The 22023-nt window shown below is 38.5% G+C and overlaps 1 protein-coding gene across 3 annotated transcripts in view; it reads left to right on the top strand.

Moving 5' to 3' along the window:
- The window catches only part of LOC106078540 (uncharacterized), a 187743-nt gene that overhangs the window by 12508 nt on the left and 153212 nt on the right, over positions 1-22023 (top strand). Inside the window, exon 2 of one of the 3 annotated variants that reach the window (XM_056037941.1) lies at positions 944-2309. In XM_056037941.1, the coding sequence (XP_055893916.1) occupies positions 1026-2309 (1284 nt within the window). In that variant the 5' untranslated portion in view covers positions 944-1025. Of the gene's footprint in view, positions 1-943; positions 2310-10912; positions 11166-22023 lie in introns of those variants that run through there. The other 2 variants (XM_056037942.1, XM_056037943.1) reach the window with 2 other exon arrangements.

The following is a 22023-nucleotide window of genomic DNA, read 5'->3' as shown; positions in this document are numbered from 1 at the left end:
CTGGAGCGACACTGGGAAGTGTGTCGTTGGTCTGTTACGACTTGGTTCAGTTTTGGAGACCTGGAGCGACACTGGGAAGTGTGTCGTTGGTCTGTTCTGTGGAATACGGCTCGATGGAAGTTGAGAAGAGACGAATTGCAACGAAGTGAAGAGATGAATTACAACGAAGTATAGCTAACTGTAAACTGACAGATATTGTACAGTCTTCTACGCTACATGTTACAGTAACGAATTGTTAGAGTTAATAGTCATTAAAGTTATATGAAGCTGAAAGTTTAGTCGTCAAGTTCTTTACAGTGTTTTTATTTGTGTGCATACTAGTACATTTAGCCAGAAGATTCAGAAATACGTAAAGCGCTTGGCTTGCGACAAAGGGCTCACGGGTTCGAACCTTAGTGAAGACTTGTTTTTTTTTTTATTGTTTTTTTTTTTTTTGGAATTTTTATGATGCCATTGTGTCCACCAGACTCTAATGGGTAAAAGTAAATGCGGCTTTGTCGTTGTGCTGGCCAAGTCTTGTTCGTTAACCGTAGGCCACAGAAACAAATGACCTTTACATCATCTGCCCAAAAGGTATAAAAGGGTCTCTCTACTTACTAGATGCGCTTTATTAAAAAAAAACACTCTTAAATTTAAAAAAAATCGAAATAATCTAAGATTTGAACAGGTAGGTCTTAAAGTTCCTCTTCAAACGTATCAAAGCAATAGGTCTATCTGTAGGTTTATCTGTAGGTCTATCTGTATCTGTCCATTAATTTTAACGAAGTGTAGCCTGGCTTTCTGATACAGTGATACATTTCAAAATTCCATATTGCTTAACCTACATAAGGAGAGTTGAATTCATTGAGGTTTGACAACTCTAGTACTTGTACAAAAAATGTGCGTAGCGTACCTTTGTTCCGATTTGATTACTATACTTAAGTCTATTTTTTTTTTTACACAGGGTTAAGAATTAGTGAGAACCACTGACGTCACAGACACAAGATTTTAAATTATCAAAGTATAGTCAAGTCCCTGATTGCGAGATGAGCAAAGAGGCAGTAGGCAGACAAAGTCCAGGTCCAAGCGATTCAGGACACGAAACAAATAAAGAACCCAGGGTGACGAAAAATGGAGTCAGTGATGACTCCGAGCTGTGCCCGGCAAGAGAGAATAAACTCGATTCCAGACTTGCAAACGATTCTGACCACGATGAATTCCTGGAAAGAATCATTCAAAAAGAACGGGAAAAACTCAAAGAAACGGATGAAAACGAGGTGAATAAAAATAGAAATTTTGCTCGCAAAAGGGAAATGATCCGATCGAGTAGCTGCGACGAATGCAGTCCAAAGTCTGAGGTGAGGGGTGAATCTGGCCGCGCTTCCATCGGATCGGAACATTTCGCTCAAAAAGGAGTGGAGCGCAAGCATCAACACCAGCATCAAAGATGCCAACACAGCTGCGAGCACCATCTCCGGCATCACCATTATCATCACCATCATGGCAGCCACCACCGCCACCATCACCGCCATTTTTTCCCTGATCAGCATCAGCAGCCTCAACAGTCGAAGCAGTCAAGCTTTTTCCTGCAGCAAGAGCCGGTAGTGAACCTTCAGCAAGCCATCTCAAACAGTGAGGATCTGAGCAAAAGACAGCGTCTTGAGCTACTAAGTAACATCTACGAACAGGTTAAAATGATAACACGGGTAGACATCGCTCCGGCCCTGCCTCTGTCCACCCAGCCCACAAACCTGACTGGGCACTCTGAATCGTTAGTTGGTAACCCAAATCAGACAATTCCAAAAGAGTTTATAGGCGACACAAAAACGGGAAATGCAGCTCGATATAGTATCCAAGGTGATGCTGACAAGCCTGCTGCCCGACATGTTGTTAAGCGTCGCCGCCGGTCAAGCAGAAGGAGTTACCCTAACGATGACCCCATTCTTCCTCCCCCGCCTCTCTTCGACTGCACCAGCAGCGATGACGACGTCACCGCCCGGAGGTCTCGCCCTCCTCCATACCACCGATTGCAACGCCACAGCTCGGGCATTGAGTGGACAAAGCTGACCAAAGCGGCCAAAAGAGAGGGTTCAAACGAACCCCAGCCTACAGAACACACGAAACCCACTGCAGAGCAAGGATTTCACAATTCGTCAGAGTTCAACATGGAGGAAAGACTACTACCGGCGTCAAAACCGGAAGTTACCCTAATGGATAAGGCAGACGATAATGTAACGGCACCCACCTGCGTCTTAAAAGAGAAAAGTTCATATGTCAAGCATCAGAGTCCGGAAATAGATATCCTGGATAAAAACAGACATACTATACAGGTAAATATAAATGTCAGTATTTAAATCTTTTATGCTGTTATTAGTAATTGTTGTTTTTGGATTATTATAGTTTGAATATCTCGTTTAAGTTTCAAAATGTACTGTACTCTCAATGTTTATTGTGTTTCGATGTACTTAACTTCCTTCCCAATAGCTGTACTTCTTAAAGATTTTATCTTTCTGAGTATCAAATTTCTGGCGCAAAGGGCAAGAACTCCCAAACGTTAAGGAAAGATTACTGTGGTAAAAAGAAAAACAGAGGTGGGGAATTTCTACTATTCCGGTACTAAAATAAATAAATACAGAGATACTGCTTGAAGGAAAATACTGGGGTAAATATAAATTTGCTGATGGTACACGAGGAATAAAATATATGTCACGGTCTAAAAATAGACCATTTGAGAATGAGGTTATCTCCAGTAGATCCAATACTCACAGCAGGTGGTATATATATATATATATATTGGAGATTTGCAAGTTCAACTAAAGTATGTCAAGGACGTTTAAGTGCTAAAAGTCAAAAGATATTATTAAATTAATTCTACAATTGATATTAAATTGCTAATAAATTTCTAGCTCTAGTTTTTAAATGCAATGCTAATCTTTTCAGATAACGCCAATATAAAAAAGGAGTTAAAATCTGTTTTGTTGACGTCATTTTTTTAAAAACTGTTCTAAATGATAGACATGATCTACATATATCTAGATCTAATTATGTAGGCCTGTAATGTATTGACAACATTATATAACTAAACTTTAAATACCTGAGAGGTTTTGGTTTAGATCACACAGAAAGTGGATTCTTTGGTTCAAGCGTGAAGGTTAATTTTTTTTTTTTATTAACTCTGCTTTTATTTGGAGGCGCGGTTGCTGAGCGGTAAAGCGCTTGGTTTCAGAACAAAGGTCTCGAGTTCGTATCCGGATAAAGACTGAGGTTTTGATTTCGGGATCTAATGGGTACCTGACATTAGTTGGGAAAAGTAAAGGCGGTTGGTCAGTGTGCTGGCCACACGACACCCTCGTTAACAGTAGGCCACAGAAACAGATGGCCTTTACATCATCTGCTCTATAGACGACAAGGTCTGAAAGGGGAACTTCTGCGTTATTGTCGCTAGTTAGTCTGTGCAATTTGTATTTTTAAAGAAGTTTTGAGTTCATCTTCTGTTATAAGAGGAAGTGCAAGAAAAATTTGATTTGCTAAAAAGTGCACGAAAATTAGCGTATTGCTAAAAATAAAAAAACTAGTTTATCACCACTTTCTTTATTCCATACACCGGATACACCAAATAGCTGAGCTTTTTTTTTAGTTTTTTTCCCCGCTTTTATAGTTTTTCCGCCATGTCTGGAAATCTCCGTTAGCTAATGTACATTGAGTAGATCCATAGTTTTTGGTGAGTTTAAATTTATTGTTTCTGGAAGAAAGAGCGTTTACTTTTGACTTTTAGAAATTCATATAGAAATACTTTATCGATTATTACATCCTAGCCAAAACCTCCCTCAGCACGGTAAGGTATGATATCTGGGCGGATTTTGACGTCAAAATGCACATGACACGGTTCAAAAGACAACCTTTTAAAACTATCTTTGGTGGCTTAATGATCAGAGGTCCTACGTTGATTGATGAAAGTCACAGGCGCAAAACTTTCTATTGTTGTAAAATATTTTATTCTGATATACAAATATTTAAAGTTCATTATTTTATTATTATTTTTTATTATTTTGAATTTGTTTTAGGTAAAATTCGATAATAATTTAGTTATATATGTCGAGATTGAATATTTTAAGCCCTGCCGGTGGGTAAAAGCTGAAACAAAGGGTCCTGCCTGGTCGTGTCGTGTGCCCTTCAGACTGTCGTCAAAATGGTTTCGGGTTTGAACCTAGCCCACAGCCATCCCCTGTCGTCCTGCATACTGTTACCGGTCGTAGACAAGTAACAAGTAATCTACTCTGTATTCACCCGTCACTAAATAGCAGGGCCGGACTTAAACATTGTGATCAAGAAGTCATGGAAAGAGAACAAGTAATCTGCTCTGTATTCACCCGTCACTAAGTAACAGGGCCGGACTTAACCATTGCGGAGCCCTATGCGATACGGATTTCGAGAGGCCACGTTTGGGTGGGGATACTGATAATAAGTGAAAATTAAGAGTTCGTATTAGAAAATAAAATTCGTCTTTGCATTTTATTCATTCTTTACTACGTACAGAATTACTTTAGGAGCCTTGCTTGTAGTGAAATCATACAGTATATCATAACAATTGTATTTCCTACATAGATCACGCTCAATAGCAAGAATTACCGAATGTTTCAATCTATCTTTGAGAATTCTTCACTAGTTTGAGTCGGGAGAAGCTTCTTTCACCAGATTCCACAATTACGGGTATTGCATAATGCCGTTTTTTTTTTATCGCACGTAGGATTGGCGTTTTCCATATTGAATGACACCTCAAAATGACAATTTTTGTCTATAGATTTCAGGAATTTTTTTTGTGAGTTTTCAAATGATTTTAATAATTTCCGGGAGATTCCCATGACTTTTTCGTATATTTTGCATTTTCAGGAGATTTCCAGGAGCTCCTGGTAAATCAGGCGGCCGCGGGAAATCTGCTATAAGTTATAAAATGGTTTAATTTAACAATTTACACCCAGAATTAGCGGGGGTCCTATGAAAGTGCATGACCCACTGTGGTCGCATAGGTTGCAGTGGCCTTAGGCCGGCCCTGCAAAATAGCGGCGTATGCTACGCCGTGGTCGACTAGTATATCTTAACTTATAAAGCTTCAAATAGCTTGAATAACTTCCTTTTGTGAACAAACTAAATAGAACTGTATTTATAATATTGACAAAAACAACTTGTGATAAAAAGAAATACATGTAGTAGACTTTAGTAATATTTTTTAACAAAATCTAACTCACTACAATTACACAACCTTTCAGTCTTAGTTTTTTTTTAGTCGTCTGCCCTAAGACCAAAAGTGACGACGATGCCATTTATGTTGCATCATTCACAGCCAATCGCTAACCTCTTTCCCTGGGTCACCATAGAAACACGGACTCGCACTCCATAACACTGCATTAGACCTTGACTAGAACATACCAATGAATGTCTGGAACTTCTAGGACAGACATTAAACTTACTAACTACTGTTTGCTAAAGCTCCTCCCGCCCCTGCTACCCTCTTGACCTTTAACCCCCCCCCCCCCCGCCCCATACCTTATCGTCTTCCTCCCAATGTCTCTCTGGCATAAAGTTTCAGTGTGTGATCTACTTATCTAGCTAAATGCGTGTGCCGAGTAAATTGTCAGATAAACATAAACAAGCAGAAGTCGCACCAACTCATTCCTCCCCCCCCCCCTTTTTTTTTTTTACCAAAGTCCGTCGACGGAATAAGAAGAAATGGTGGAGCCGCAGAGATAGCGGAAAGGTTTCAACAGATGGAAATGAGGCGCAGGAAGACCTAACTCTGGCAATGTAAACATTTGGTGGCTTGCTGTATTTATAAAGGACGCACAAAGCAGCTCCTACAGAAAGTTTATTCCTGTATTGATAAACTGAGTAGAAATGGAGTTAGACAAGATCTAGTAAGAGAAACAGAACAACACAGAGACTTTGTTATGTAAATCCTTAGAAATAGCTAGTAACAATCAATCGATCAATCAAACTACCTATCTTTCAATTTATCAAAAAATCAATCAATCAATCAATCAATCAATCAATCTATCTATCTATCTATCTATCTATCTATCTATCTATCTGTCTGTCTGTCTGTCTGTCTGTCTGTCTGTCTGTCTGTCTATCTATCTATCTATCTATCTATCTATCTATCTATCTATCTATCTATCTATCTATCTATCTGTCTGTTTGTCTGTTTGTCTGTTTGTCTGTTTGTCTGTTTGTCTGTCTGTCTGTCTCTATATCTATCTATCTATCTATCTATCTATCTATCTATCTATCTATCTATCTATCTATCTATCTATCTATCTGGACAATTCTGAATGTAAAAAACTAGTGTTTTGAGACAAATGAACACTTTTAAAAAAAATTTTATGTTGCGAGCAGCTAAATGATTACATTTCAACATTCTGAGAAAGGCTGTACAAGTAAATTGAAATTGTTTTTTTTTTTATCTATCGACCCTCCCACAGTCCCTTCTGGTACCAACTACGCTCTTTCATTTTATATTTACCAATGATTTAATAAGAGATTAGAGTGCGGTGCGACATAGTATACAAATGGTTTCCAATAGCAATAAGTAGCTTATATTCTATAGATATTCAACTAATTTTGTTCCCAAACTATGATTTCTGCATACATATTGGACCTTCCCCTCCCCACTCATTGGGTTAGGGTGGGGAGAGCAGTAGATGTAATCGTCACCCCCCCCCCTCACTCCACCGAGTCGGCCATCACACCAGAGGGATCGACATAAAATAAACATTTTATTATAAACATGTTTAACTAATTTTGCTAACAAAGTATGATTTCTACATAAAAATGGGGGAGGGGGACAGTCGAATGGGGGGGGGGCGATCGAACCTCCCCTCCCGGATCCGCCAGTGTCCAATAGATTGGGTCCCAAGACAGTTATTCGTTTTGACTTCTGCAAAAACGTTTCTCTGGCCAAACATTTCATGGGCACAAATTTTCGCTCTCGTCTGCTGCGTCTTAAATTGGGTTGTTTCCCCTTGTATAGATAACTGTGTGTTCTATGTTTAGCCGTGTTTACATTTTATCTCTCAGCGCTTTTTAAAACAAAAATCAACTTCTGCTAAAAGTCAAGAGAAACTAGCACATTTTAATTTAACATAAACATCAACAAATCTTTACAAAACGAAGACCATGTTTTCTTGAACCATAGCGCCAATAAAACTTTCTCCATTTCCTCCCCTCCCACACTATCTATTGTCGTGGGCGGACTAAACGTTTAGGGCCCTTATTATAATGTAGCATTAGCCTGCTTAGCCCGAAAGTTTGTTTTTCAAGTGTTAAGTCACTTAACGAGCTTGACCTACATCGATATAGTTTTCTAATGCCAAGAATAATCAATAAAAGATCTATTCTGTTAACGCTAGCCAATGTCAGCTAGTGTCAATCGTTTATAACGCGGGTCTTATGAAAGCACGGGTCCTATGCAAGTGCGAGTCCTATGAAGGTGCTCCTGGTAAATCGACAGGAGGGCGCGGGAAATATCTTTTAAGTTATAAAATGGTTTAATTTAATAATTTCTACACCTTGAATTAGAGCGGGCCCTATGAAAGTGCGGGTCCTATGAAAGTGCCGGGCCCACTGCGGTCGCATAGGTCGCATAGGTTGCAGACGCCTAAGGCCGGCCCTGCAAAATAGCGGCGTATGCTACGCCGCCGGTCGACTAGTCTTTTCTAAAATTAAACTTGCTGTTTATTTTATGATGTGTACATTCTAGACATTGTGATGCCAGTGATACCACTGATATAGCATTAAAATAGTGTAACTTTTATGCGATGTTCACATTAAACATTGTGATGGCAGTGATACCACTGATGTAGCATAAAAATTGTATAACATTTATGCCATGTTCACACTAGACATTATGGTGCCAGTGATATCACTGATATAGTATTTAGATTGTGTAACTTTTATGCCATGTTTACACTAGACATTGCGGAGCCAGTGATACAACTGATACAGCATTTAGATTGTGTAATTATTATTCCATGTTGATACGAGACACGTGATGCCAGTGATACCACTGATATAGCCTTAAGATTGTGTAGGTTGCGTGCAATGTTCACACTAGACACTGTAGTATTAGTGTCATTATTGATGTATGTTATGCTCTTCCGCGGTGTTTAGTACTTAAAAATGTAACTAAGTCCAACTGGAGGTAACACTGAACTCAATACTGGAACAGAGAACACTGACGAAAGGCCAACAATCGATACATAGAGTCGACGATGTTGTTGAAACAACAAACAACAAACACTTTTAATACTTAATACGGGCACCGCCCGATGTCCTCCATTACTAGCCGTCTCTATAATTCTTCTTATTCTTACTGTAAAATAAGAAAGCGTCTTGATTCTAAAGCGTCGCCTAGAGAGTTCTTGTTTTTTAACTATCTGTCACGTGACTTGTCACTAAGTAAAACTTTCCCCTTATTCCCGAAACAAATAACTAAATCCTAATCATGTCATAACAAATGTAACATTGAAATTATCTAAATATTTATTCCATGTTCACACAAGACGGTGGTGCATATAAGAAACATTTCAACTTGAACTAATCTTTAAAATATCAAACGGGTTCAAATTTAAAACAAAGCTTGTTACAATCATCTAGATAGAAAACCACTCTTAATAAATAGCATAAGTCTAAGCTTGTGTAATCTCGATTCAAATGTCATCCAATACCTTCAGTTGTAATGTAAGGTAACAACCTGTTGGGTCGAGAAACAATTAGTAACCCGACACAACCCGTGTAACTGATTCCGATTGGTCCATTAATGATAATGGGGTATCATTTTACACATAGCGAGCGTAACGTATTAAATCTATAATAAAAACAACATGACGGATCGTTCAACTTCAATACTGAGAAATATTGATATTTTGGAATGATTTTCTTCTTATAAACCACTCTATTTATGTCACCCGAAGGAGATTGAGCTTGACGTCGCTGCGTAATACAAGATAGTAATCTAGTTCACAAACTTGTATAGAACTTCTTTCATGCTTTAGCTTGCTCAGTGCGCTCTGGGGTTACACACAACTCAGATCGATTCAAATCCTAATTTGAAATTTCTGGTCTACATCGGTATTCGAACTAGTAAGGGGGCCAAGTGGTTAATGACACTTAGCCAAATATCCGATTCTAGAGCCAATCTCTTGCGATTAGATCAGGTACATTATAGAAATGCATTTGAAGTGATAACAAAAAATTAACTTCTTGTTCTACAGAAGTTTTCATTCAATAAAGACCATACACGGAACACAGCCGAGCGTTCACAGGCAAAAATAAAGAAACTAAATAATTCATAAATAAAGTTAAACAAAAAGTTCCCCTTTCAGACCTTGCGATCTATGGAGGAAAAGATGACGTTAAGGTCATCTGTTTCTTTGGCTAATGGTTAACGAACAAGTCCAGCACAACGACCAACCGCCTTTACTTTACCCAACTTAAGTCAGGTACCCATTAGAGTTGGGTGGACTCAGGGGTGTCCTGAAAATCCCGAAATTCAAAATTCCAGTCTTCACATAGGTTCGGACCCAGGAGCCCAGGTTGGGAAGCCAAGCGCTAAACCGCTCAGCCACCGCGCCCCTTAATTCATAAATGCAGCAAAGAAAACAAGAAGAAATAATTCATAAATAAAGTTAAACAAAAAGTTCCCCTTTCAGACCTTGCGATCTATGGAGGAAAAGATGACGTTAAGGTCTTCTGTTTCTTTGGCTAATGGTTAACGAACAAGTCCAGCACAACGACCAACCGAAATCCCGAAATTCAAAATTCCAGTCTTCACATAGGTTCGAACCCAGGAGCCCAGGTTGGGAAGCCAAGCGCTAAACCGCTCAGCCACCGCGCCCCTTAATTCATAAATGCAGCAGGATGGCTGCCTGGTCGTGCGGTTTGCACGCTGGACTGTCGTTCAGATTTATCGATGGTCCCGGGTTCAAACCCTGCCCGCTCCCATCCCCCGTCGTCCTGCGGGAGGTTTGGACTAGGAAGTAATTATCTTCAACTCTGAAGGAACATCCGAAACATGTAAAACATTTTCCAAATATTTTTAAAAATCTCAAACACCCCCCCCCCCCTCATTTCTCTCCCCCACTCCCCATGTCTTTAATTTTTCAAGCACGTCTGCAGTATGTGTGTGTGTGTATGTGTGTAACAATATTGATACGTGTGTCAATATAACAAAGTAAATCTGAACTAAACGACTTCGTCGTATACATTACTCTAGTAAGTAGTTCCACTCGTCACCAGCTGATTAGCTTAAACACATACACAAAGTCGACAAACAAGGCTCGTCATTGTGATGGCTACACAATACTGAATCCTCTTACAGCTGTCAACTTGACAGCTCTTTGACAACTTTCGCCACCTGTGAAATTTCTTGCAAATGAAACAATAAGCCTGAATGTAAAACTACTGCATTTTATTTTTTTTTTTTCACTAGAATAAGTGACTTTATGAAGTAATTCCAGTAATAGTTAATTAATACTTTATGTATTGGTCATTGTAACGATGTCCACACAACCAAGATACCATGTTGCTCTTTCGCGTGTCACCGCAGTGACCCGTGACCTCAGAAGAAGTCATCTTTCGAAACACTCTGGCGCCAGCTTGAAAATTCTCGCAGCCCAAACTATAAGTCAGATTACAAAAGTTTAGAAAGTATTTTTTGAACTAACATAAGCGGCTATACGCGGTTTTGATTTCTAGACATGATAACAGAGAATCTAGATTAGAGCTATTATAGTAAAACTCCACAAGCACCGAACCCCTCGCTCTAATTCTCGGTGTCTACGCCCCTCTCTCGGCTAGTACGACCTAGAAATTTTTTGTCAACCTTCATATCGTCTGACAGGCAACCTCGGTCGAGAAGAGAGAAAAAAAAAAGTTCGTCGCACGAGACAGTCTGCTTCTGAATGGATAGCAAGAGAAGGGAGAGGGGTGGAAAAATGCGAGGACGAGACGAGGGAAACTGTCCAAAAGTTGATAGTGGTCTGTCAAAAGAACGTCTGCTGATATCGCCTTTCTTTACCTGTTGAATGGTATGCATTGTAAATAACTTCACCCATTTCTTTGGATTAGCTGTGTCCCGTTATTTTCATTGATATTCTGTTCTTATTTGTGTGGATTTATTGTCGAAGACAAGGGTAAGTATTATGTGGTTATATAATACGATGCCTTGAAATGTGAAGTGTGTCACTAGATCTAGCCTAGATGATCTTCTAGATATATGATTATATTTATAATCTATCTAGATCTAGTCTATATTCTTTACAGTCTAGGTCAAAATGCACAACTAGATTTAGATCTAAAGTTTCGATCTGGCATTACAAGAAATTAATCGCGCAAATAGCTCCTCGCCTGTGTTCTAGTCCTATACACTTTAGAGTGTACCTGTGTAATTGTGGGTGTGTAGTTGTAAAATTCCTCGCGTCCTTTGACCTAAATAGTATTCTATGAATGTAGATCTAGATCTAGTACTACTAGACTCTAGTAAACGTTTGGAAAGAAATAAGGCCAAACTAAGAGCAAAAAGAAATTGGACCTAGAAATATAGAATTTAAATTGATTAAGAGATTTGCGTTTAGATCTAGATCTGGACTAAGTGGACATCACACACGAGTTATCACATCAGGCCAACACATCTGTGTTAAATTTTGACCTTGGAGCTAGTGTGTGTGTAATTAGCTTTGCTGGTGACCCTCAAATGTCACTATAAATTAAAACAAAGTGGCTTCAAAAATGCCATATGTGTTGTGTATGTCTCAGCTGGTAGACACATAGCTTAGACCGAAAGCTAGAATAGTAGAATTGGTATTGTGTTAGATCTGGACTATTCTAGACTCTTATCAATGGCAACAACAAAAGTTACAATTAAAGAAAAGTGTTCAGTGCCGGATTTTGGGCTTACCTATTATTATTATTATTATAACTTTCATGCTTATAGCATGCTCAGAGCGCTTTGGTCCAATCTCATTTGTGGACCAGTGGGGGCAAGGGGTATCTAGGAGTTGGCTTTAGGCACTCAGTAAACGCAACTCTGCCCGAGTCGGGTAGCCAAGACAAGCCAAGTTGAAGCGCACTAGGCCTATCGACCACGCTTACCTATAGGCAACACAAGCTACAGCTTAGGGCCCCCAAGAAACATTTAGCACTGACATATATCTGGACTACTGATGGCCCAGAAAAGGCCCCATATCTCAAATAGCTTAGGGCCTTCTCAATTTTAAATCTGGTACTGAACGTATGTGTTTCACAATATCGATAGGTGGTCAGTATAAATAGGTAGATCTGATCTATGTGACAGCATTGTCTACATTACTTTAGTTCCACTTCCACTTGTCACCAGTCGATAACCCAAACACAGATAGGACACAATGATCGTCATTGGGATGGCCACACAATCATGATTATCGTATTGCTCTTACAGCTGTCAATGTTCTTTGTACAATTCGAAAAGCGCCACATTTTACGCAACGGAAACATAAGTTAAGTCTTAATATAAAACTTTGTACATCCAAGTCTAACAATCTTATTAAATAATATAGAAAAACATGCAAAAAAAATAAAAATTAAAAAAAGGGGCTTATCAAGGGGAAGAACATTTTTCAACAATGTATCTCAATAAAGTAGAATTTATTTCCCCTTTTTCGATAGCCTATCTAACAAAATATTAATTTTTAATAACTAATTAAATTATTAAAAGACATTGGTTAATTTTTTAAATTTTATCGTGTTTAGTTAGGTGTAATAAATAATTGTGTAAAGTTTCAACTTGATCCGAGAATGGGTGTTGGAGAAATAACGTGTACAATTATCTAAGGGGACAAACCCCACATAATAAACTATATCTCTTAATACTGAAGGATTAATTTCTCTTTTTGGTATCAAACAAGTAACCAGTAATTAATTGACTGATTTGTTAATTCTTTTTTTTTTATTTATCGATTTCATGTTTTGTTAGATACAAAAATACTTGTGTACATTTTAAACTTGATCCGAGAATGTGTGTGGGAGAAATAAAGTGTACAAAATTTGTACCAGACATACAGACAGTGAGTTGATAAAAGCTTTGAAATTACACACCCGGCACGTGATATGCATGACGCGCAGGACGTAAATATCTTTTTCGAAGTAAAGTCTGTATTATATAAGAAAATAATAATAATTAAGGAATTGAACTGTTGTAAAGTTTTGGTTTTCCTGGCTGATTAAGGCATCCCGCTCGAATCGCAGTAGTAAGAAAGAGTACTTGGATCCTTTAAGAATTTGTCCTAGCATGTGGAACAAGAAGTTTTCTTTTTGTCTTCCCCAGTATTTTATTAGGTTATAATAATAATAATAATAATAATAATAATGATTTTTGTTATCCATAAGGACCTCTCTAAACCTCTCTTTTTTTCTAAGCCTTAACATCACCTGCCCCATAGATCGCAAGATCTGAAAGGGAAACATTTTTTTAGAGACTTTCTGTTGTTAGAGCTCCAAGTGCTGCAATTCCGTTACCCTTACTTAATTGGACAAATTCACTTATCATGATAGTGGTGCTCTTCTATGCCATCTTCTCATTTATCATTGGCAAATTGAATCTCATAATATCGATAACTCTTCCACAAATATACCATTCCGGAAATAGATTTTGCAGACCTAAGGGTAGAGGTAGTCAAGTGGATAAGCAGTTAGCTGCCGAGCAGCCGAACTGAAGGTCTCACAGTTCGAGTCAACAGTGGATCCTCGAGAAGTTTACTTTAACTTATGGTGGGGTGGTCGAGTGGTTAATCCCTTGGTTGTCGAGCCAAAGGTCGAGCGGTTCCAGTCACCAGGCTATCTCACTAGTCTCTTTCCAGTCGTGTTTCAACATCCTTTTAAATTTCAATGCTTCACTTTGATCTATCGAGTTTCACTATTTCACTATATTCTTTCAAGACGGCGTTCACTATCAAGTTTCAAATTCTCTTAAAAAACAATTATTTTCTTAATTGCATTGAACACTATAAACAAGCGTTGAAACACACGAAGTAAGCATTAAGAAGAGGATAAACATTCAGCCAATGAAAAGATTGTTATTATTGTTCAACTGTTCTGTCGTCTGCAGCCTCGTTTCCAACGACCCACACATTTCTTTTCACGCAAGTTTTTAGATAATTAACTTTCCCTACTATCCCAGCTACAGACCCTAGCCAACAAATGAACGTAAATCACCGTACGAGCTACAATTAATTGCTTTCTCCACTGAAACGTAATTGACATGGGCGTGTCCCATTCTTTCCCCTTGACCTTCGACCCCCGTTTAAAAAAATAAGATAGCAGCTTGGCTTACAGGCTGGCTGTCTGGTCGAGTCGTATGAGCTTTTATTACCACGATGGTCCCGGGTTCGAACCCTGCTCCCTTCCTGCTCCCCAGAAGACCAGCAGGACACACACATCTTTCCTTCTGGACGAACGTCCGAGACGTGTAAAAAATAAACAAAACAACAAAAACCAAAACAACAACAACAAAAATATGTATTCATAGTTACGCTTATCCTAAGAAAAAGAAACAAACATATAAGACATGTAAAGGGTATTCTCGAAGCTGTAGCTACGTCTTTTTTCCCCTCATTGTACTTTTAGATCTAGATCTTGATCTTTCCAAAGCCGTGTCCTAGGAGACAGAAAAATTGACAAGAACACCCATGAAGACAGGTTTCACTTCGTACCTGTAATTTTCAATCTTCCCTTGGCAGGAAATCAGAGATGGTATAGGGGCGGGCAATAAGAGAGTGGGGGGGGATGCAAGGGGAGTTTCAATTCTGAGGTCACGTTGGAAAAAAAAAGGGGGGGGGGCTGAAAATTGAGGTCACTGTGTGGCTTTCTACTGGCACGATCTTCCCCTAAACCTGCCTGTATTCCCCCCCCCCCCCAGCAACAGGCTGTTTTCCCCCTCCCTCTACGTTTCTCTAGGGGGCCCTCATCGCTCAGGTATCAGTATCAAGTAGCAGGAACAAATGGCAGTTTGTTAAAGTCTTGGTGAAAGAAAAAAAAATTGGACGAAGAAAAAAAAAAAGGGTGGGGGGGGGATGGATTAGGATTAATGGACATCTCCTTGGTTTTAGTGCTGCCAAACTGGATCATTTTGATTTAGATCAAGCGGCTGCAAGAACGTTGACAACTGTAATATGATACACAGACAACACTTTAGAACTAAAAGGAGGGAGAGAAAGTAAAGGGGCAGGATGAGAGGAAGAAAACAACAACAACGTGCTAACAAATAGAGGAGAGTTAGGAAGAAAGAGGGAGGAGGGAAAAAAGTGCTAACAAAACGTGAGCATTAAAACATTGCTGTCAACACTGGCATACGTAGACTTTGGTTTGGGGCAGACATTTTAAAAAAATCTGGACATTAGGGGCTGTAAGAAAACTTTGAACAGTAACTAGATAAAAAGTGCATTGTACAATCAAAACATTAATTGATCTAATTTCAATCTTTCTCCCCCCCCCTTTTTTTTTGTCTCTCTCTCTCTCTCTCTCTCTCTCTCTCATTCTCTCTTTCTATATTTTAATTTCTTTCTCCCTTCTCCCCCCCCCCACCCCCCATGTCTATCACACATTCTGTGGGTTGCATTTGGGGACATCGACATTTTTCTTGTTTATAGAATCAAGTCTAGGTTGAGACATAGCGCCTCGAAATAAGAAAATGGACACTACAGGGGGGTTTATCCAATACGCTATATTTAGACTCACACCCACCACTCGTCACTCTGCTCGTTCATTGATGAGCCTCAATTCCGTCCCTCCTAGATCTAGTCCGTGGGTGTGTGCATTTGTCTGCTTGAATGCATCAAAGGGATTATTATATGCAACTGCGTCTACCAGACTAAATATAGAGATAAGGTGCGACAACCGTTGTGAGCTTGTTGGACTTATTGACATGTTGTCTTGCACCTAGGAGTAGCCTTCCCTTGACCTACCCTCGGCTTCTGTCCCATGTCCCGTAATCTTTTGTAGTTAGAGGAGGGCATCACTATTCATACATTTCTTTTCTGTCATCCCAAGGAACTCTTTTTTTTTTTCTCTGATAGACCAGTCCCTTTCTTTAGGTCAGTGTTTGCCAAACTTTTTCCTTAACGGAACACTTCGCACATTCTGAGTAATTAGCGGAACACTTTGCTTCTTTTTTTTTTATAGAGAAATTAGTTCACATGGTGGCCTACTAGTTAATTATTCAGTAGTATTCAGGCTTCGCGGAACACTAGGGTTCGCGGAACATGGTTTGGGGAACACTGCTTTAGTTTATTGTTTCTTTTAACTGCGTTTCCTTCACTGTATTAGACTGACTAGAAGGTATTCACAAGTCTTAATTAACGTGATTACCAGGCTTAAAGAAAAATAGGTCCAAAGTTAATTTTTCGGACTAAACAATTTGAAAAATTATGTTATCAACACGACCTGCAACATTGCGATGGTGCTCTTTACAATCTAGAAATGTTTCTTTCTTTATTTTTATTCTGCTTCGTATTAATTTTTGGTGTAAACGTTTTTGCATAATTTTAGTTAATTTTGTTAACAGCATTCCGCGATCCATCATTTTGTGAAACCTCAAACTGCGCAAGGCACAACAATAAGCATGGACGGGCCCTGTAAGAAAAACGAACTGTTATTAAGACAAAGGTAGACATAACGCTTGACGAGAAATGAGACAATATGTTCCTCGCCATGCTTCACTTGTCACGGTAATGTCTTGTGCTACGCAACAACTCTACAGTTTCGCTGACATTTTGACGCGGTCCGTTTATCACCGGGTCCAGGACGAGGTCAGTGTCTCAGGCATTCCTCTCTCCGCTTGACACCGTTGGCCTACTTCTGACCCCGTTGTAAATACCAGCCACACACAAGCAAATTGTGATTACACAGATTTCTAAATGTTTTAATAGCGTATCATTAATAACAACAACAACCAAAAAATAAAAAAACCCAGCACATTTCTCCTGTCCATCCCTTCTACAAAAAATATAGTAATAATAATTATATTAAAAAAACGATAAAAAAAAAAAAAAAACTTAAAACAGTTATAAAATAACCCTGATTGTCAGTCGAACGAAGTTAAGAAGAATATTGTCATTGTTCTTTTCAGGAGTGTCTGTCATTTCAGCATTTTTTTTCTCCATAGAATACGAATTATTTTTATTTCCGTTAACGATCGAGTCCGTTTCCGTTTCCGATAACGCAAACTTCTAGCTATTCACTGAATTCTGAATTTCTCACTTTAAACAAAAGACCCACACAAACAGAGGGATGAGCTCACGCATTAAGTGGCTTGCTCTTGTGTGAGTGCTTACATAGGCGTGTGTGTGTGCTGTGTACTTGTATCGCTCTGTATGTGGCCAATGTGAAGCTCAAATTCCAGCGAACAAATTTGAACCTCGTAACTGGGACAAGGTGATTGTTGATTCTTTTTTTTCCCACACGCCTGGACTGTCAATGTAGGTCAGAGGTCGCGCTAGGGTTCATTCATAATATTCATACTTATTTTACAAAAAAAAAAAAAAAAAAAGGAACACACTTATTTTTAAACCGCACTGACCACCATACTTTCCGATAAACCTTCTTCACAGATCACCCCAATTGAAAAACAAGTATACAAAAAACTTATTAAAAAAAAAACAAAGCTTACATTGATTCAAATTGCATCCATTATTTTGAGGCAATCATGTGATTAATTTTATATAGATCTAGACTTACAATAATATTTTTTTTTGCGGCACCACTATTAGTTTTGTGTGGCCTGTCTGTCCGTCCCGTTTAGATCGAAAAAAAACTAGAAGAGGTATTAAAAATCAGAATATTTTAGATCCTGCAAAGTTCTGTCTCTAGAAATGAACCGTTAAGTTTTCAAAGTTAAATTGGGCAAGAGTTTTTTTTTTTTGTTTTTTTTTTAATTCACATTTTTTTTTAAAACTATTCACTATTAATAGTAAAACAACAACAACAAAAAAAAAAACAGTGGAGACTGTATTACTAAGAGAGGCAAATGTTCTATATATTTAAAATCATTTATGCAAAACAAAATTTTCTTTTCTAAAATAATGTTATAAAAATATTTGTTTTATTAATTTTTATTTACACAAGTTACTAAATTTTCAAGAAAATGTTTACTTTTGTTTTAAAAGAGAAAGAATGCAATTAATATGTATACAAGTCAAATATAGTTTAAAACAACATTTAATAAGTAGTGCTTTGTGTTCAACAAGTACAGAATGGTACTACACACGGCAGCTGCATGGTTGCCAAAGGGAAATTTTTCTTACTTTCGAAGCCTTAAATAAGAGATTGGTTCTTTACAAAAAAACATCGATTAGATCAGGGGTTCTCAACCTGTGGGTCGCGACCCCCTTGGGGGTCGATTGACCATTTGCCAGGGGTCACCTAAGACCATCGAAAATATGGATTGGTATTGTCTACTCTTCTATTGCTGTATGTGTGTGTGTGTGTGTGGGGGTCGCGGCAGAGTGGGGGATTGTTAAAAGGGGTCGCCGAGCTTAAAAAGTTGAGAACCGCTGGATTAGATGATCATTCCATTACATCAGTTAGTGAACGGCATCTATGTAATTACTAGTTTAATTCATATACATATTAACAATGTAAAATAATAATAAGTTAATAACCCTAACATATCTCAGTATCCTGTGGTATTATGTCGTCAGTCGGACTAACAATACGGTAATACTGTCAACACTTTCGACTCTTTTTTGTTTGGGCGGAGCTAGGGTCGTGATTGTTGATTGTTTGTAGTTAATAGCTTCTGATATTCTTGCTGAACATATTGAAACATGAGTGGACCACTTAGGGTCCGATTCTGCAATATTAACAATGTAAAGGCAATATGAAAGAACACACACACACAAATAACTTTTTCCTTTTGATATTTTTGTAAATAGTTACACCTTATTGTCAGGACGAAGGTCAAAGGTCACAATAGGTCACAACAGATTAGATTACGATGCAAGATAGTTTCTAAACATCGCCTTACATAATAGTACATTGCTGTGTATCATAAGTGTTGAAACTTCTAGCCCCAGATTAGGCGTGGGTAGTCGGCGTTAGCCTGGTGGGGGGGGGGGTGCTTAGCAAAATCCACCCTCCTGCATATTACCAATAATGCTGTACTTCTCGATTCCATGAATCTGTAGTCCTTTGAGTGTGAGCGCTCTGTCATTGAGAATTTTCATATTGAAGTTAATCAGAGTAATCTTCTCTTTGTTTACATTGTGACTTTTAAGATCCGGGGGCGGTAAGAAATTAGAAATGTTGGTAGAGATTTTGAATTAGACATCAGTTAAACCATTTCAATGACGCTATAATGAAATATCACTGATGCCAACCTCTCTATATAGTTTATAATTAGTAACTTCAATAGTCATGTTGGATTCTCCTTTACAGAGTACTTTACACTCATTTACAGACTTCTTTTCTGTCTCTACAGACCCCTTCACACACTCCTTTACAGACTCATTACTGACTCCTTTTACAGACTCCTTTTACAGACTCCTTTACAGAATCTTTTATACTTATTTACAGACTCCTTTACAGACTCTTCAGACTCATTTACATAATCTTTTACACTCATTTACAGAATCCTTTACTTACTCTACAAACCCCTTCACAGACTCCTTTACAGAATCTTTACTGACTCATTTACACTCATTTAAAGACTCCTTTACAGACTCCTTTACAGGGTCCTTTTACAGACTCCTTTGTCCCAAGACTCAGTAACTTTCTCCACCACCTCTTCCTCCTTACTCACTTCTACCACTCATTCATCTAGTGACACGATGATTTGCGTCGGGAGGCTAAAGGACCAGTGTCACATCTCCATTATCTCCCGTGAGGCACACGGAGTCAAGAGGGACGTGCGCGTCACTACCTCCGGAATGCGAGGAATGTCTCGCCCCTGTAATAGAACACGTCTCTGCAGTCGCTAGAACAATCGCAGGCCTCTTGCGTTGTTTGTCTGGGAGATCATCTACAGTGCCATCCCTGACACCATGTCTACCCCTTCTCTTGCTCCTTTCCTCTTTCCTTTCTTTACCTTTTCGCAAACTACCGATTGTCTCTATAGAACTATCTCTTATTAGGCCTAAAGCGTCACTCTACGATCTATATCTTATTGGACTAAATGTATCTTATTCAACTGATTGGACCAAAAGCTTTATAGGCCTACTATAGATGTTAATCTTATTGTTACGAGCAGATGTGACTCTTAATCATACACCAAACAGACTCGTATATATATATATATATAGTATATAATGAGGACTTTAATCTTGATACAACAAATAGTAATATGTCAAATAAGATCTTCGTTTACATTTCTCCATTTCTAAAGCCTCTCTAACTCTTCCTTTTAACACGCATTCGCACCATCGCACCATCGTCTAATTTGGACAAAAAAGCTTTACATTATAGATCTATATCTTATTGGACGAAATGCATTATTAACTATATCTATATGTTCACATTCACCTATCCCCTAGTCTGTTGGGGCGCGAGATTTTTCGACCGTCTTTCTCCATTCCTCGCTGTCTTTTGAACCTCTTTCACTGGCAGGCCCGTCCATTCTTTTATGTTGTCTTCCCATCGCTATCTCTGTCTGCCTCTTCTTTATCCTGGAACTGTTCCCTGAAGGAAGGTCTTTGCGAGCCCCGAGAGGAATGGAGAAAGACGGTCGACTAATTTTGTGTGGTGCCTCACCCGTCCAACAGCCTAAGGGTTAGGTGAATGTGAAAGTGAACTGTAAATTTATTGTTCATGTGATTTCTATGAATATGAAGGTAAATTCATCAATAACAAACTTTGTTGTGTTTTGTTTTTCTTGGGATGCATCACGTGTAGACAAAACGGAAGTATCGGTAAACTGTCTATAAAAAAACAACAACATACAAGTAATAATCTTCGTGACTTTTTTTCTAAGCCCTTCAGAAACTAATTAAAAATTTAAAAAACCAATGTAAACAAATACCCAGATTACTGTAAATAAACTTAAGTATGAAAAGCTCAATTACTATCATTTCTCTGCACAAACGATACTGCATCATACAAACATTAGGCAAACATTCATCGTACTAACATTCCTTGTGCAAACATGCACTCTAAAAGACAACACCAACTCTCTAGCTGCGAATGTCACTTCGACATGTGTCTTTTGTTAGAAAGACAACTTTGCAGATTTATTTCATTGAGCCCCTGGGACTGTCCTTGTTTACCTGTAAGACATAAACTGAGAATTAAGTCGGTCTAAGTATATTGCGTCGATGGCAGAGTCGGCGCTAAATGGTGATGAGGAGGGGCTGCAAAAAAAAATGGTAACCGACTAAAGTCCCCGCAATTGCTGAAACTTGTTCATAAAAACAAAAAAAAAACAACAAAAAAAAAAAAAAAAAAACAAAAACAAAACACATTTAACCTAAATGTTTTTTTCAACTCATTGAAACTTGCGTTATTTCATCACGTTGGAGATACAGTCCGTTAACGGTTGAAGCTAACGCCAGGCCCAGTATAATCTTATAAGCCGCTGATCAGAGCTAAAATGATCAGAGCTAAAGCATAGACGAATACCGCTGTAGGTGTCCCGATTGATGAAAGGATACGAGATTTTGGCCACACCATGTATCGAGTTATATTCCTTATGCTTTCATTCAGTTCATGTAAAAGTTCAAGTAAATGATTCAACATGCCTGAATGTTTATATATATATATATATCGCTCCCACATTTATCCATATCGTGTTCTCTTCTTTTTCTCTAAAAACTATATTCAGTGCTATAAGAAACCGGATCTTGAGAATCGCAATGTATGTGAATTGATATAAACTTGTAGAGTGTGTTAAGTGAAGTAACAGGAAAATGCAGTTTTGTGAAGTTGCTAAACTCAGGATCTAACGCTTGAGGGATTCCAGGCTCCTGTGGCCTCGGCTTTGCACACGTAACGTCCGTTAGTTGAAGTTGATAGGCGTGTAATACAACTGGG

Source organism: Biomphalaria glabrata, chromosome 8 (assembly GCF_947242115.1).
Source record: "Biomphalaria glabrata chromosome 8, xgBioGlab47.1, whole genome shotgun sequence".
Classification (NCBI taxonomy): Eukaryota; Metazoa; Mollusca; class Gastropoda; family Planorbidae; genus Biomphalaria; species Biomphalaria glabrata.
This window is presented reverse-complemented; position numbering and strand designations above follow the sequence as displayed.